General features: G+C 45.1%; 1 protein-coding gene across 3 annotated transcripts in view; it reads right to left on the reverse strand.

Moving 5' to 3' along the window:
- The window catches only part of KDM6A (lysine demethylase 6A), a 606821-nt gene that overhangs the window by 315034 nt on the left and 278055 nt on the right, over window positions 1-13732 (reverse strand). For all 3 annotated transcript variants that reach the window (XM_030202242.1, XM_030202240.1, XM_030202241.1), the window contains exon 10: window positions 11054-11180. In XM_030202242.1, coding sequence (XP_030058102.1) covers window positions 11054-11180 — 127 coding nt within the window. The remainder of the gene's footprint in view (window positions 1-11053; window positions 11181-13732) is intronic.

A 13732-nucleotide genomic window follows, 5' to 3' on the forward strand; every position in this document is an offset into this window, starting at 1 on the left:
AATATTGTAAGGTGTAAAGAATACCCCGTGGTTTGCGTATAAACAAGGCACCTCAGAATTTTAGAGATGATCCTGTATTTATGGAAAAATGGAATAAAATACTAAACAAATGCTCATTTGATTTGATGCTCCTAGTTATAGAAAACAGCACAGTACATGTGAACAAATTAAAGGAAGAACTGGATAATATTTGTTCTGCTTATGAGAAAAGTGTAACGGAAGAGTTTGATAAACAGCATTGAAGGACAATATAGAAAAACTTAAGAAATTGCCAAAAAAATCTAAGATGAAAAAATTTCATAGAGATGAAAAAGACTATCTTAACAATAAGGTTTATTCATGGATGTACCAGAGAAAGTGAAATACGGGACATACACAATACAGAAAAACAAATGAAGATTCATCTGCTTGCATTTGTTTTCCTGTATTGTGTATGTCCCGTATTTCACTCTCTTTCTGGTACTAGAAGATGACCAGTGAAAACTCTTCGAGTAGTGGTGGAAATCACTGTTTTTTTTTAGGAGGACGAGGAACAAAGAGAGAAGAAGAAACAAAAGAGGTAGGGGGTTACTGAGAAGCAGATCTTGGACAAGGTCCCAACAGTCGGACCATCAGCAGTAATTAATCTTTCTAAAAAGTTATTAACATCTTCTGAAGAACAGGTTTTGACTAAAGGTTTATCATTTGTTCCAACTCTTCATTTTGATGAGTTTCAATTTTGGTTTTGGATCCAGTAACTGTGCTAGAACTGTCATTCAACCTAAATCTGTATGGAGACCACCGGGACAGTTGGATCCTGTTCTGATGACCTTTAAACAAATGATTTTAAAAGAAAAAGATGAAGAGGGTCACGTGACGCCATGCTCGAGGAATGGCGCTAGTTTTAGTTCCTCTGGGCCCCTAGACAAATCCCCAGTGTTTTACAGTGCACCGGACCTCGCACAACCCTAAAATTAGACACCCCCAGGAATCGGAACGCATCCTTGACGTACTGGGCTGTTCGCAAGTCAGATTATGGCAGCGAGAGCAGCTCATAAAGAAAAATCTCAAGGTAAAGCCGCAGAGGACAAAATGGTGGCCCCACGATTTCATTGGCGTGGGTAACAAAGATTACTTCAGAAATTACGGTGGTCCTGGAAGACTTACTGGAGAGATGCTTAACTCCCATAGATTCTAAATTGGAGAGTTTACAAGCTCAGTTGGAAGAAATATCTAAAGACTGTGTGGCATTTCAGACTCGAATGGCCAAAGTGGAAGATAGACTCACAATTGTGGAAGAACAGGTTTTGACTAAAGGTTTATCATTTGTTCCAACTCTTCATTTTGATGAGTTTCAATTTTGGTTTTGGATACAGTAACCTCCAAGAAGTGGGACCGCAGAGGGAGAGAGCGAGCCAAGACGGGGACTTGATAATATCAGACCTTTACTTAATTGACCTCCTCCACCTTGTCCTCTAAAAGGCTGTCCCCCATTCAAGGGAAACCTACTCATCTTGGTCCTTGTGTGTGTGAAATGTGATCCAGGAACAAAATGCCATTATTCCCGGTAAAATTAACTCAGTCACAGTGAAAATGGAGACTTCCCGAAGTGTATGCTCCTGCCCCCAGGCAAGTCTTGGGTGCTCTCTAACTTCCCTGTTAACAGAATCCCATAGCACACAATGCAAAACGAAAGCTTGTGCACAGACATCCATAGCCCCACAGTGCCAGCATGACAGTAGCTCTCGATAGCACTATACCTACACAGATGCAACTATGCAGCCCTTCCCCAGCCCCTCCCCCCAAAGGCAGAATCCTAAACCCAAGTCTACCTACGACAGGCCTGCCATGTGCTTAAGAAAGGCTTGAAAATATTTCTATGCCTCAGGCTGCCATTCTGTTCTCTGTTTCTATTTATTCATTTTTTAATCAAATTGTATATCCTGTCAGGAAACAAACAGCACCAACCACTAATGATTTCCCTCCTCCCCCGGAGATGGGATTTGGAGGGGGGGGGGGGGATCTTACCTCTGCTGCAGCCAGGCACATGGCCTAAAGAACTATAGATTGGGGTGCCAGGCCTGGATGCATCACCTGTTATACTGATAATGCCAAAATAAACAAAAAAAAAAAAAAAAAGGAGGTGGAAGGAACCTCACGAAACCGTGAGACGTAAAAAAAGAAGTGAGGACAATCTAAGGAGGATACCACAAAAGTCTTTATTTGAAATACTAAAAACCGACCCGGCAGTGTTTCGGCCCTAAGGCCTGCCTCGGGGTCTTGATCAATCTCTGGTGTTGCAGTGTAAAGACATACACCAAAGATAATATGCACACAAGTGCTGTTAATCAAACCCTCGTTCATCTCCTCTCTTGTAAAAAAAAATATGTCATGTTGTCAGCTAAGGTTAATACTGATAATGCCATAATAATCTCCAAAATTCTTGACCCCATCTGTTAGTAAGGGGACACATAACCCATAGATCTGGACTGCGTCTAGCAGGATGATAAAGAAATACGAGTATTACTCTGTTTCTGGTTATTGTCTTGTGCCCTGGCTTCTCTAGACATGTTATAAATAAATTACATTACTGACCGCCTGCAGCAACTATAGTTAAGTTTAAGATGTTGGTGAGGAATGAAAAGTATTGAGGAAGAGCAAACCCAAGTATCCAGCAGAAGATGGGCTAGTATGGGCTAAATAGAAGTCTTTAGGTGAGCCAAGAGTTTTTACTGGTGGTAACAATAGTCAAGAAAGTGAAAAAGGTAAGGATGCATAGTTGAATGTTTTCAGCAATAGCCCTTATTTGATGAAATGATCTATCAAAGGATGCTTGCAAAGGACCAGATCACACACACAAAAAAAATTTAGATTAAAGCCTAGTTGTTCCCATCACATCAAGAGAGTTGACAAAATCTCAACCCAGGACCTGTTCTACTAATATGTTAAGGGAGGTGTGAGCAAACTATGGTTTCCTGGTAGCAAAACTGTAGTCCTCATTTCAGTATCAGATCAACATTGCAATGCAGCCCACAGATACATCAGATACTTGAATTATCAATGCCATTACCCGGGGCACTGAATGTTGCCGGTCGATGAACATGCAAACATCACTGCACTATTAAAAACTGACACTCGTGGTTCTGACTGATGAAGCTGACAGCAAAACTGACCAGAGTGCTCTTCTGCTTCACTTGCAGCAGCTAAGTGAGAAAGCAAAGTTACTTACCTGTAGCAGGTATTCTCCGAGGACAGCAGGCTGATTGTTCTCACATATGGGTGACGTCCGACGGCAGCCCCAGGACAGGAATCTTCCTAGCAACAAAGTTCGCAGCGCATACGTGCGCGCACCGTGCATGCGCGACCGTCTTCCCGCCCGAAGCGCGAACGTACCTCAGTCAAAGTACAAGCAAAGACAAGGGAAGAAACAACTCCAAAGGGGAGGTGGGTGGGTTGGTGAGAACAATCAGCCTGCTGTCCTTGGAGAATACCTGCTACAGGTAAGTAACTTTGCTTTCTCCGAGGACAAGCAGGCTGTTTGTTCTCACATATGGGTATCCCTAGCCACCAGGCTCACTCAACAACAAACAGGGTCAACTGGGCCTCGCAATGGCAAGGACATAACATAGATTTGACCTAAAAAATAACAACTAACTGAGAGTGCAGCCTGGAACAGAACAAAAATGGGCCAAGGGGGGTGGAGTTGGATTCTAAACCCCAAATAGATTCTGCAGCACCGACTGCCTGAACCGACTGTCGCGTCAGGTATCCTGCTGAAGGCAGTAATGAGATGTAAATGTGTGGACAGATGATCACGTTGCAGCCTTGCAAATCTCTTCTATAGTGGCTGACTTCAAGTGGGCCACTGACGCCGCCACGGCTCTAACACTATGAGCTGTGACATGACCCTCCAGAGTCAGCCCAGCTTGGGCATAAGTGAAGGAAATGCAACCTGCTAGCCAATTGGAAACGGTGAGTTTCCCGATAGCCACTCCCCTTCTATTGGGATCAAAAGAAACAAACATTTGGGCAGACTGTCTGAATGGGCTTCTCCGCTCCACATAGAAGGCCAATGCTTGCTTGCAGTCCAATGTGTGCAACTGACGTTCAGCACGGCGGGTATGAGGACGGGGAAAGAATGTTGGCAAGACAATTGACTGTTTCAGATGGAACTCAGACACCACCTTGGGCAAGAACTTAGGGTGAGTGTGGAGGACTACTCTGTTATGATGAAATTTAGTATATGGAGCATGGGCTACCAAGGCTTGGAGCTCACTGACTCTACGAGCTGAAGTAACAGCCACCAAGAAAATGACCTTCCAGGTCAAGTACTTCAGATGGCAGGAATTCAGTGACTCAAAAGGAGGTTTCATCAGCTGGGTGAGAACGACATTAAGATCCCATGACACTGGCGGAGGTTTGACAGGGGGCTTTGACAAAAGCAAACCTCTCATGAAGCAAACAACTAAAGGCTATCCAGAGACAGGCTTACCTTCTACACGGTAATGATAAGCACTAATTGCACTAAGATGAACTCTTACGAAGTTGGTCTTAAGACCAGACTCAGATAAGTGCACAAGGTATTCAAGCAGGGTCTGTGTAGGACAAGAGCGAGGGTCTAGGGCCTTGCTGTCACACCAGATGACAAACCTCCTCCATTTAAAAGAGCAACTCTTTTTAATGGAATCTTTCCTGGAAGCAAGCAGGATCCAGGCGACCCCCTCCTACAGACCCAAGGAGGCAAAGTCTACGGTCTCAACATCCAGGCCGTGAGGGCCAGGGACTGGAGGTTGGGATGCAGAAGCGCCCCCTCGTTCTGAGAGATGAGGGTTGGAAAACACTCCAATCTCCATGGTTCTTCGGAGGACAACTCCAGAAGAAGAGGGAACCAGATCTGGCGTGGCCAGAAGGGCGCGATCAGAATCATGGTACCACGATCCTGCTTGAGTTTCAGCAAAGTCTTCCCCACCAAAGGTCTGGGAGGATATGCATACAGGAGGCCCTTCCCCCAATAAATGAGAAAAGTATCTGACGCTAGTCAGCCTAAAGTGCGGAACAGAACTGAGGGACCTTGTGACTGGTCTGAGTAGCAAAGAGATCGACCAAGGGGGTGCCCCACGCTTGGAAGATCTGACGTACCACTCTCGAGTTGAGAGACCACTCGTGAGGTTGCATGACCCTGCTCAACTTGTTGGTCAGACTGTTTACGCCTGCCAGATACGTGGCCTGGAGAAACATGCCATACCTGCGAGCCCAAAGCCATATCTGGACGGCCTCCTGACACAGGGGAAAGAGATACGGTGCCCCCCTGCTTGTTGATGTAATACATGGCAACCTGATTGTCTGTCTGAATTTGAATAATCTGATTGGACGGTCGATCTCTGAACGTCTTTAGAGCGTTCCAGACCGCTCGCAACTCCAGGAGATTGATCTGACGACCTGATTCCTGGAGGGACCAACATCCTTGAGTGTGAAGCCCATCGACATGAGCTCCCCACCCGAGAGATGCATCCGTCATCAGCACTTTTTGTGGCTGAGAAATTTGAAAGGGGTGTCCCAAGATCAAATTGGAGCGAATTGTCCACCAATGAAGGGATTTGAGAAACCCCGTGGACTGCTGGATCGCGTCCTCTAGATCCCCGGCAGCTTGATACCACTGGGAAGCTAGGGTCCATAGAGCTGATCTCATATGAAGACGGGCCATGGGAGTTACATGAACTGTGGAGGCCATGTGGCCTAGCAATCTCAACATCTGCCGAGCTGTGATCTGCTGAGACGCTCGGACCCGGGAAACAAGAGCCAGAAGGTTGTCTGCCCTCGCCTCGGGGAGGTAGGCATGAGCAGTCTGGGAATCCAGCAGAGCTCCTATGAATTCTAGTCTTTGAAATGAGTAATTTATCACAAACCCTAGTAGCTCCAGGAGTTGCATAGTCATCTGCATGGACTGTAGAGCTCCTGCCTGCGAGGTGTTCTTCACCAGCCAATCGTCGAGATAAGGGAACACATGCACTCCCAATCTGTGCAGCGACGCCATTACCACCGCCAGGCATTTTGTAAACACCCTGGGCGCAGAGGCAAGACCAAAAGGTAGCACACAATACAGGAAATGCCGTGTCCCCAGACGGAATCAAAGATACTGCAGGTGAGCTAGTAGTATCGGAATGTGAGTATAAGCATCCTTTAAGTCCAGAGAGCATAGCCAATCGTTTTCCTGAATCATAGAAAGTAGGGTACCCAGGGAAAGCATCCTGAACTTTTCTTGGACCAGATATTTGTTCAGGGCCCTCAGATCTAGGATAGGACGCATCCCCGTTTTCTTGTGCACAAGGAAGTACCTGGAATAGAACCCCAGCCCTTCCTTCCCCGGTGGCACGAGCTCGACCACATTGGCGCTGAGAAGGGTGGAGAGTTCCTCTGCAAGTACCTGCTTGTGCTGGAAGCTGAAAGACTGAGCTCCCGGAGGGCAATTTGGAGGTTTTGAGATCAAATTGAGGGAGTATCCCAGCCGGACTATTTGAAGAACCCACTGGTCGGAGGTTACAAGAGGCCACCTTTGGTGAAAAAATTTTAACCTCCCAACCGGTAGATCGTCCGGCACCGACACTTTTATGTTGGCTATGCTCACCTGGAGCCAGTCAAAAGCCCGTCCCTTGCTTTTGCTGGGAGCTGCAGGGGCCTGTTGATGTTACCGAGCGCGCTGGGGCTTAGCCTGAGCAGGCTGGCGAGAAGGTGGATTGTACCTACGCCTATTAGAAGCATACAGAACAGTTTTCCTTCCCCCATAAAAACGTCTACCTGATGAGGTAGATGCTGAAGGCGTCCGGTGGGAGAGTTTCTCGAAGGTGGTGTCCCGCTGGTGGAGCTGCTCAACCACTTGTTCGATCTTCTCACCGAAAATGTTATCCCCGCGGCAAGCAGCATCCGCAATCCGCTGCTGGACTCGATTCTCCAGGTCAGAGGCACGCAGCCATGAGAGTCTGTGCATCACTATACCTTGAGCAGCAGCCCTGGACGCAACATCAAAAGTGTCGTAGGCACCCCTGGACAGGAATTTCCTACACGCCTTCAGCTGCCTGACCACCTCCTGAAAAGGCTTGGCCTGCTCCGACGGGAGCTTCTCAACCAAGATCACCAGCTGCCGCACATTGTTCCGCAAGTGGATGCTCGTGTAGAGCTGGTAGGACTGAATCTTGGACACGAGCATAGCAGAATGATAGGCCTTCCTCCCAAAAGAGTCTAGGGTTCTCGACTCACGCCCCGGGGGCGCCGAGGCGTAATCCCGAGAACTCCTGGCTTTCTTGAAAGCAGAATCCACAACTCCAGAGTCATGAAGCAACTGAGTCCATCAACTCTGGGTCCCCATGGATCCTATACTGGGACTCAATCTTTTTGGGAATATGAGGATTAGATAACGGTTTCGCCCAGTTCATCAGCAATGTCTGTTTAAGGACATTATGCAGAGGAACAGTGGACAATTCCTTAGGTGGCGAAGGATAGTCCAGGACCTCCAACATCTCAGCCCTGGGCTCATCCTCAGTAACCACTGGGAAGGGAATGGCCTTAGACATTTCCCGTACAAAAGAGGAGAAGGACAAGCTCTCAGGAGGAGAAAGCTTCCTCTCTGGTGAAGGAGTGGGAACAGAGGGAAGACCACAAGACTTCTCATCAGAGAACTATCTGGGGGCTTCCTCTGCTTCCCACGAGTCCTCCCCCTCAGTATCGGACACCAGCTCCCTGACTGCAGTCCGAATCTGAGCCCGTCTCGATGCTGAGGCACTACGTCCTCGATGGCGGGGTCGAGAAGAAGACTCCCACACCGGCGGCAATGAAGCTCCCTCCATCGACAACGCCGAGGAGTCAACTCGGGTGGTCGCTGAATCAGACACCACACGCGGCACCGATACAGACAAAGCCGATACCGCAAGCGCCACCGAAGACCTCACCAAGGGTGGGGAGCCAGTCGCCGCAAGCACCCCCCGGTACCGAGGCTGACGATCGCAGCAGCCCTTCCATGATCCCAGGAAGGATGGCTCAGAGGCACCCGTCAAGAGCATCTGTCGAGAGAACCTGAGGGGCCAGTGCAGGAGACGATGCCAGAACCTGCCTGGGGTGGGGAGGCGGTACCGGGCTGTCCGGGGAGAAGCGCATCGACACCTCCTGGATAGAGGGGGGGGGGTCCTCTCGGTGTCTATGCTTAGCGGGTGCCGAATCCTTCGGCGCCCCGGAGCTCTCGGTACCGTGGCGGGAAGGTGACCGATGGCATGCTTCTTCATCGGCGAAATTAAAACTCGCGATGCTGAAAAAAGGCACCAAAACCAGGGAAAAAACCCCGTACAGGCGGCCAAAAAGGCTGCGCACGAAAGCGAAAGGAAACTTAGCGGTAAAGGAAAACTTTTTTTTAAATAAAACAAACAAGAAAGAAACACGAGGAGGAAAAAATCCCGAAGAGCAAACGAAGGGACGAACAGCAAAAACAAAGCTGTGAGGGCTCTTTCTGGGGCGCAGAGCAGCGAAAAAACAGTCACTCTGACCGCGGAAAAAAAAGAGACTGAGGCACTTTCGCGCTTCGGGCGGAAAGACGGTTGCGCATGCGCTGTGTGCGCACTCGCAAGGGCTCTGCAAACTTTCTTGCTAGGAAGATTCCGTTCCTGGGGCTGCCGTCGGACGTCACCCATATGTGAGAACAAGCAGCCTGCTTGTCCTCAGAGAAAGAAATCTACACATGTGGCGGTGGCTGAAGAATTTCATCAGCCATGTGGGGGCAGGGGTACAGGGAATAGTTTAAAATATTTTTATTTAGACCCATGATACAGTAAGATGCCTACGAGAAAAAGAGCTAACCTCTTATGTAGCCCCCTCCTATCAACCACACTCAAAAAATTATCAGCCCCTCAATCCAGATATACTACTAGTACTAATAATTTAAATAGGGCTATTAGATGTACACAGTGCTGTACAGATTACACACAGGTACTTTCGCTGACCAAGAGGGCTCACAATCTAAGTTTTTGTACCTGGGATAATGAAGGGTTAAGTGACTTGCTTAAGTTACAAGAAGCTGCAGTGGGTCTCGAATCCAACCTATCAGCCGCTCAAATCCAGATATACTACTATTACTACTAATCATTTCTACAGCACTACTAGATCTACACAGGGCTGTACACATTAAATGCAGGTACTTTTCCTGTCCCTAGAGGGCTCACAATCTAAGTTTTTGAACGTGGGGCAATGGCGGGTTTAAGTTACTTGCCCCTGGTCACAAGGAGCTGCAGTGGGAATCAAACCCAGGTCACCAGGATCAAAGCCCACTGCACTATTAGGCTACTCCATTTCCAAGCCTGACAGGTAAAAGTTCGCCTACCTCTTCTTAAGGTACTGGCCATGGTTCTCAGGCTACAGTTTTTATTTGATATTTCAATTTTAAGATGTGTTTATTATGATCTATTCTGTTTTTGGATTTGCATAAAGAGTATGGAGGTTATTTTATAAAATAAGAACACAAGCGTTGCCATACTGGCACAGACTGAAGGTCCATGAAGCCCAGCATCCTCCAATAGTGGCCAATCCAGGTTTCAAGTAGCTGGCAAGATCCCAAAACAGTACAACACATTTTATGCTGCTTATCCTAGAAATTAGCAGTGGATTTTCCCCATCTTAACAATGGCTTATGGACTCTTCTTTTAGGAAGTTATCCAAAGTTTTTTTAAACCCCGTCAAGCTGCTTTTACCACATTCTCTGGCAATGAATTCCAGAGTTTAATTACACGTTGAGTGAAGAAATATTTTCTCTTATTTGTTTTAAATTTACTACTTTGTAGCTTCATTGCATGCCCCCTGATCCTAGTATTTTTGGAAAGCGTAAACAAGCTATTCACGTCTACCTGTTCCACTCCACTCATTATTTTATAGACCTCCATCATATCTCCCATCAGCCGTCTTTTCTCCAAGCTGTTTGCAGTATATAAAATTTTAAAATAAAGGTAATTTATGAGAAAAGGTTACTGATATTGTATGAGTTGAGAAACACTGCTAGAAGCAAAGGATGATGATTTTCTATTTTCTCTCATTGTAATGTGTTTAACCTGGTTTCCCATCCTTACCTTATCGCTAGGCTATGAAATACAGTAGAACACCAGTGCACAAGTGGCTGAACAGACCGCATGGCAGAAAGGTATGGTGCCAAATGTTCACATACACACTATTTACTTACATCCAAGAGTGTGATGTACCTGCTAAGGGCAGCAAAGGCAGAAGGGAAAATCTATTGATCAGGCACACCTCATACACAACCCATGAGATACTAGTGTAGGAGTTGTTAAAACAAGCCATTTATAGCAAAATAAAATTCCAGATTTCAAAAGGCAGCACCAAGTATCAAAGAGTAGCCTAATAAGGCTCTAATAGCACAATTACATGCAGCTGCTGTCTTGGGAGCTGAGAAGCTCCCCATGCAGCAGAGCTGAATATCCTAAATGTCTTTCTAGGTTCTGATTAAAGAAAATTCTAGAGAAAACTTTTGACTATTAAAAAAAAATAATAGCAATTGAAGCTCCTTAGGGAGCCATAAAATAAAATGAGTTGACTGTTAGTGCTGTGTCTCAGCCTTGGGTACAGCAGTATTCAAAGCTTTATCATTGTAAATTTGGGGAGTTTTCGAGCAGCAAACACGTCATATGACTGTGTATCCAGGTAAAATATTTGGCTGATAAAATACATTCATACATTTAAAACCATTTTGATATACTGTACAAGTTCAATGTTCATGGTAGGAAAAAAATGTGAAAAAATAAAACCCAATCACACAAAATCCATGCCACTTTTCTGTTCCATTTATGTAATGTCTAAATTAGAAAATATTATAGGGCCAGTAGTAACCCAATAGTTGATACAGTTCAACTATTCTCCCTTCCCCTTGCAAAAAGCATCTTACTTTAAATCATAACCTCTGTGAGATCTGGGAAGCAACACCATTTACTTCAGCTTATTATAGAAATAAAATTTTGTTGCAAACTACTACTCGGACAGGTTCATTCCGCTAGTTAAAACAGTCTTAAACCACTAATGCAATACTTACCTTCCAAGGAAATACCAAGACTGACCAGAGTTGGGATCTGCCTCTAAAGATTTCTGGAGATACTGAATCGCATAATTTTCCTTGGTTGTTTTGTCTCCCAACTGATCCACTGTGTGATGCATCCAGCCTTAGGTGCAAATCAGAGAAACATTCAAATGCCACTACAGCTTCTATATTGTTCATAAAAGTTGATTTTGTGATGTATAAAAGAAAAATGAGACTGGTCTAATTTCAATGGCTCTATTTAAACATAACACAGAATCCCTGTTAAAAAAAAAAAAGGCAATCTAAAATTATTTGACTAAAACAGACATGGTACCAAGTAGGGCTGTATTGAATAGCGTATTTTACTATTCGGCCGAATACAAATAATGAAAAATATTATTCGACCGAATACGAATAATGAGTATTGAGCTTTAACATAACAAATAATAAAAGAAGCAACCTAAAATCAGAGATCAAATGTTTTATTTCAGTAGAATTTAGCACAGTAGAACCACAGATTATTCGTAATCGAATTTAAACCACTATTTGTCCAAGCACGAATAATGTATTCGGGGCACTATTCAGAGCCAAATCGAATGTTTGGTACAGCCCTAGTAACAAGCACAATTCTGCAAACCATACAGCAAAATGCCACCTGCCTTTGGATAGCCAGAGTCGTTTTGAAAACCAGCACCAGTGGGGAAGGAACTTGGGAAAATAATCCCTGTCCTGGCTGATGGGGTAAGACTTTGTGGAGGTGCGTGTGGGTGTGTGTTTAGGGTTGAAGGTGAGTAGCAAGGAGGCTTTTCACAGTTACTTTTGCAAACACGTTAGACATTTGAAAACATGGCATCATCGATAGCATGGAATTTAGATTACAGTTTTAACTTTGATTAAAAGAAACATATTTCATGTGACATCTGAACTGAGCCAATTAGAAAGAAGCTTCAAAGTAATTATTTATTCAGATAATCAGCAACCCAGTATAGCAGTGTTTATGTCAAGAACTCACTTCTACAGAGCTGTTCTGGCTTTTAGTAGTAGGCCTGAAGCTTCAGACTACAATTCTTACAAGTCCCAGTTACTAAAATAAAGCTGTAGTAATCTCTGCTTCCACTCCTGCCTTTTCAGCCTGCTGTCGTATTCCTGGGAGTGTACGGTTCTGCCCACTGGTTCACTGAGCAGATGCAAGGATATTAAATACTCAGATCACCACAAAATATATTCACTATAGTATACTCTGCCACTATATCATGTCATATATTGAGGAAGAAAAAAAGCCCCAGTGAGCAGGATAGAGCTTTTACTTCTTTAAGCGCTTCACTTACACAATACTCTAATCAGAGGCCAAAAAAAAAATTCCTTAAACAGAGCAAATAAATTCTTGCCAGTCCAACTTTTAATTTCTTAAATAAAGCACTTAACTTTTGTAGCAATTAAAGCTGTCAGGTCATGTCCTGTAAATTCTTTCCAACGCGTTACTTCACTTGGACAATTCCAGTAGTATATTGTGGTTCTTGCTGTTCTTGACAATGTAATATAGCTGTAAGATCTGCTAATAATTTGGTTGATTGTTTAGTCTTACTTCAATAAGTCAAGGATGTGATTTTAGGAAGGAGATCTTACAAGAAAAGAAAGAAATTGGATAACAGGAAAACATATTTAGTGTACCCTTTAAGAAGAAATTTAATCCCGATAGAAGAATTTGAGTCAATGGAGCACCTATGTTTTAATGCAAGATCTGTATGTAATAAGGCCTTTTAATTAGAGATTATTAGTGATAAGCAGGTAGGCCTAACTTTTATAACAGAGATGTGCTTGCCAGATCTTAATTCACCTATGTTTTAGAACTATGTCCGTTAGGTTATAAAATAGTGTACTGTCCTAGACTAGATGGAAAAGAAGGGGGTTGGCTATTATTTATGAAGAATTCTTAGATCTTAGAAAAAATTAGCAGAATCAGAGTTGGAAGTACTGGTATATCAGTTATTTGATTTTTCTAAAAAAAAAAAAAAAATTGGAATTTTGCTGGTTTACAAAACTCCTGGGAAATGGAATATAATTAAGGGAAGACTCATTATGATATGACTAGTAAAAAAAGGCCCGTTTCTGACACAAATGAAACGCGCGCTAGCAAGGTTTTCCTCGGTGTGTGTATGTTTAAGAGAATGTGTGTGAGAGTGATTGTGTGAGAGAGAGTGAATGTGTGTGTGTGACAGAGAGTCAGTGTGGGTGCGAGTGTGTCTGTGAGAGAGTGTGTGTGTGAGAATGAGAGTGTGTGAATGTGACAGTGTGAGAGAGTGTGTGGTGGACAGTGTATGAGTGAGAGAGACACACTGTGTGCCAGAGATAACCTCCCCCCCTCCCTCTGTGTGGTCGGAGGACCCCTCCCCCCTTCTGGTCCCCCTCTACCCCTCGTCTCAGGTCTCAGAAACCCTCCCCCCTCCTCCTCCCATCTTCCTTCTCCCTCCCCCTGTCAGGACTGGACCCCTCCCCTCTGGCCTCAGGAGGACAGATGACGTCCCACTGCAACGTTGGTGGCGCAGTATCCGCCCTCCGCCAGGCCCCCCCAAAGTCGCCGCCCCTCACCCCTACACCCCCCCAAGTTGCCACCACTACCACCCTCCACCCCCCCCCCCATATGTTGCCACTGCTCCCCCCTCCACCCACCCCCCGAGATCACACCAGCAACTG

Source organism: Microcaecilia unicolor, chromosome 4, assembly GCF_901765095.1.
Source record: "Microcaecilia unicolor chromosome 4, aMicUni1.1, whole genome shotgun sequence".
In the NCBI taxonomy this organism is placed as follows: domain Eukaryota; kingdom Metazoa; phylum Chordata; class Amphibia; order Gymnophiona; family Siphonopidae; genus Microcaecilia; species Microcaecilia unicolor.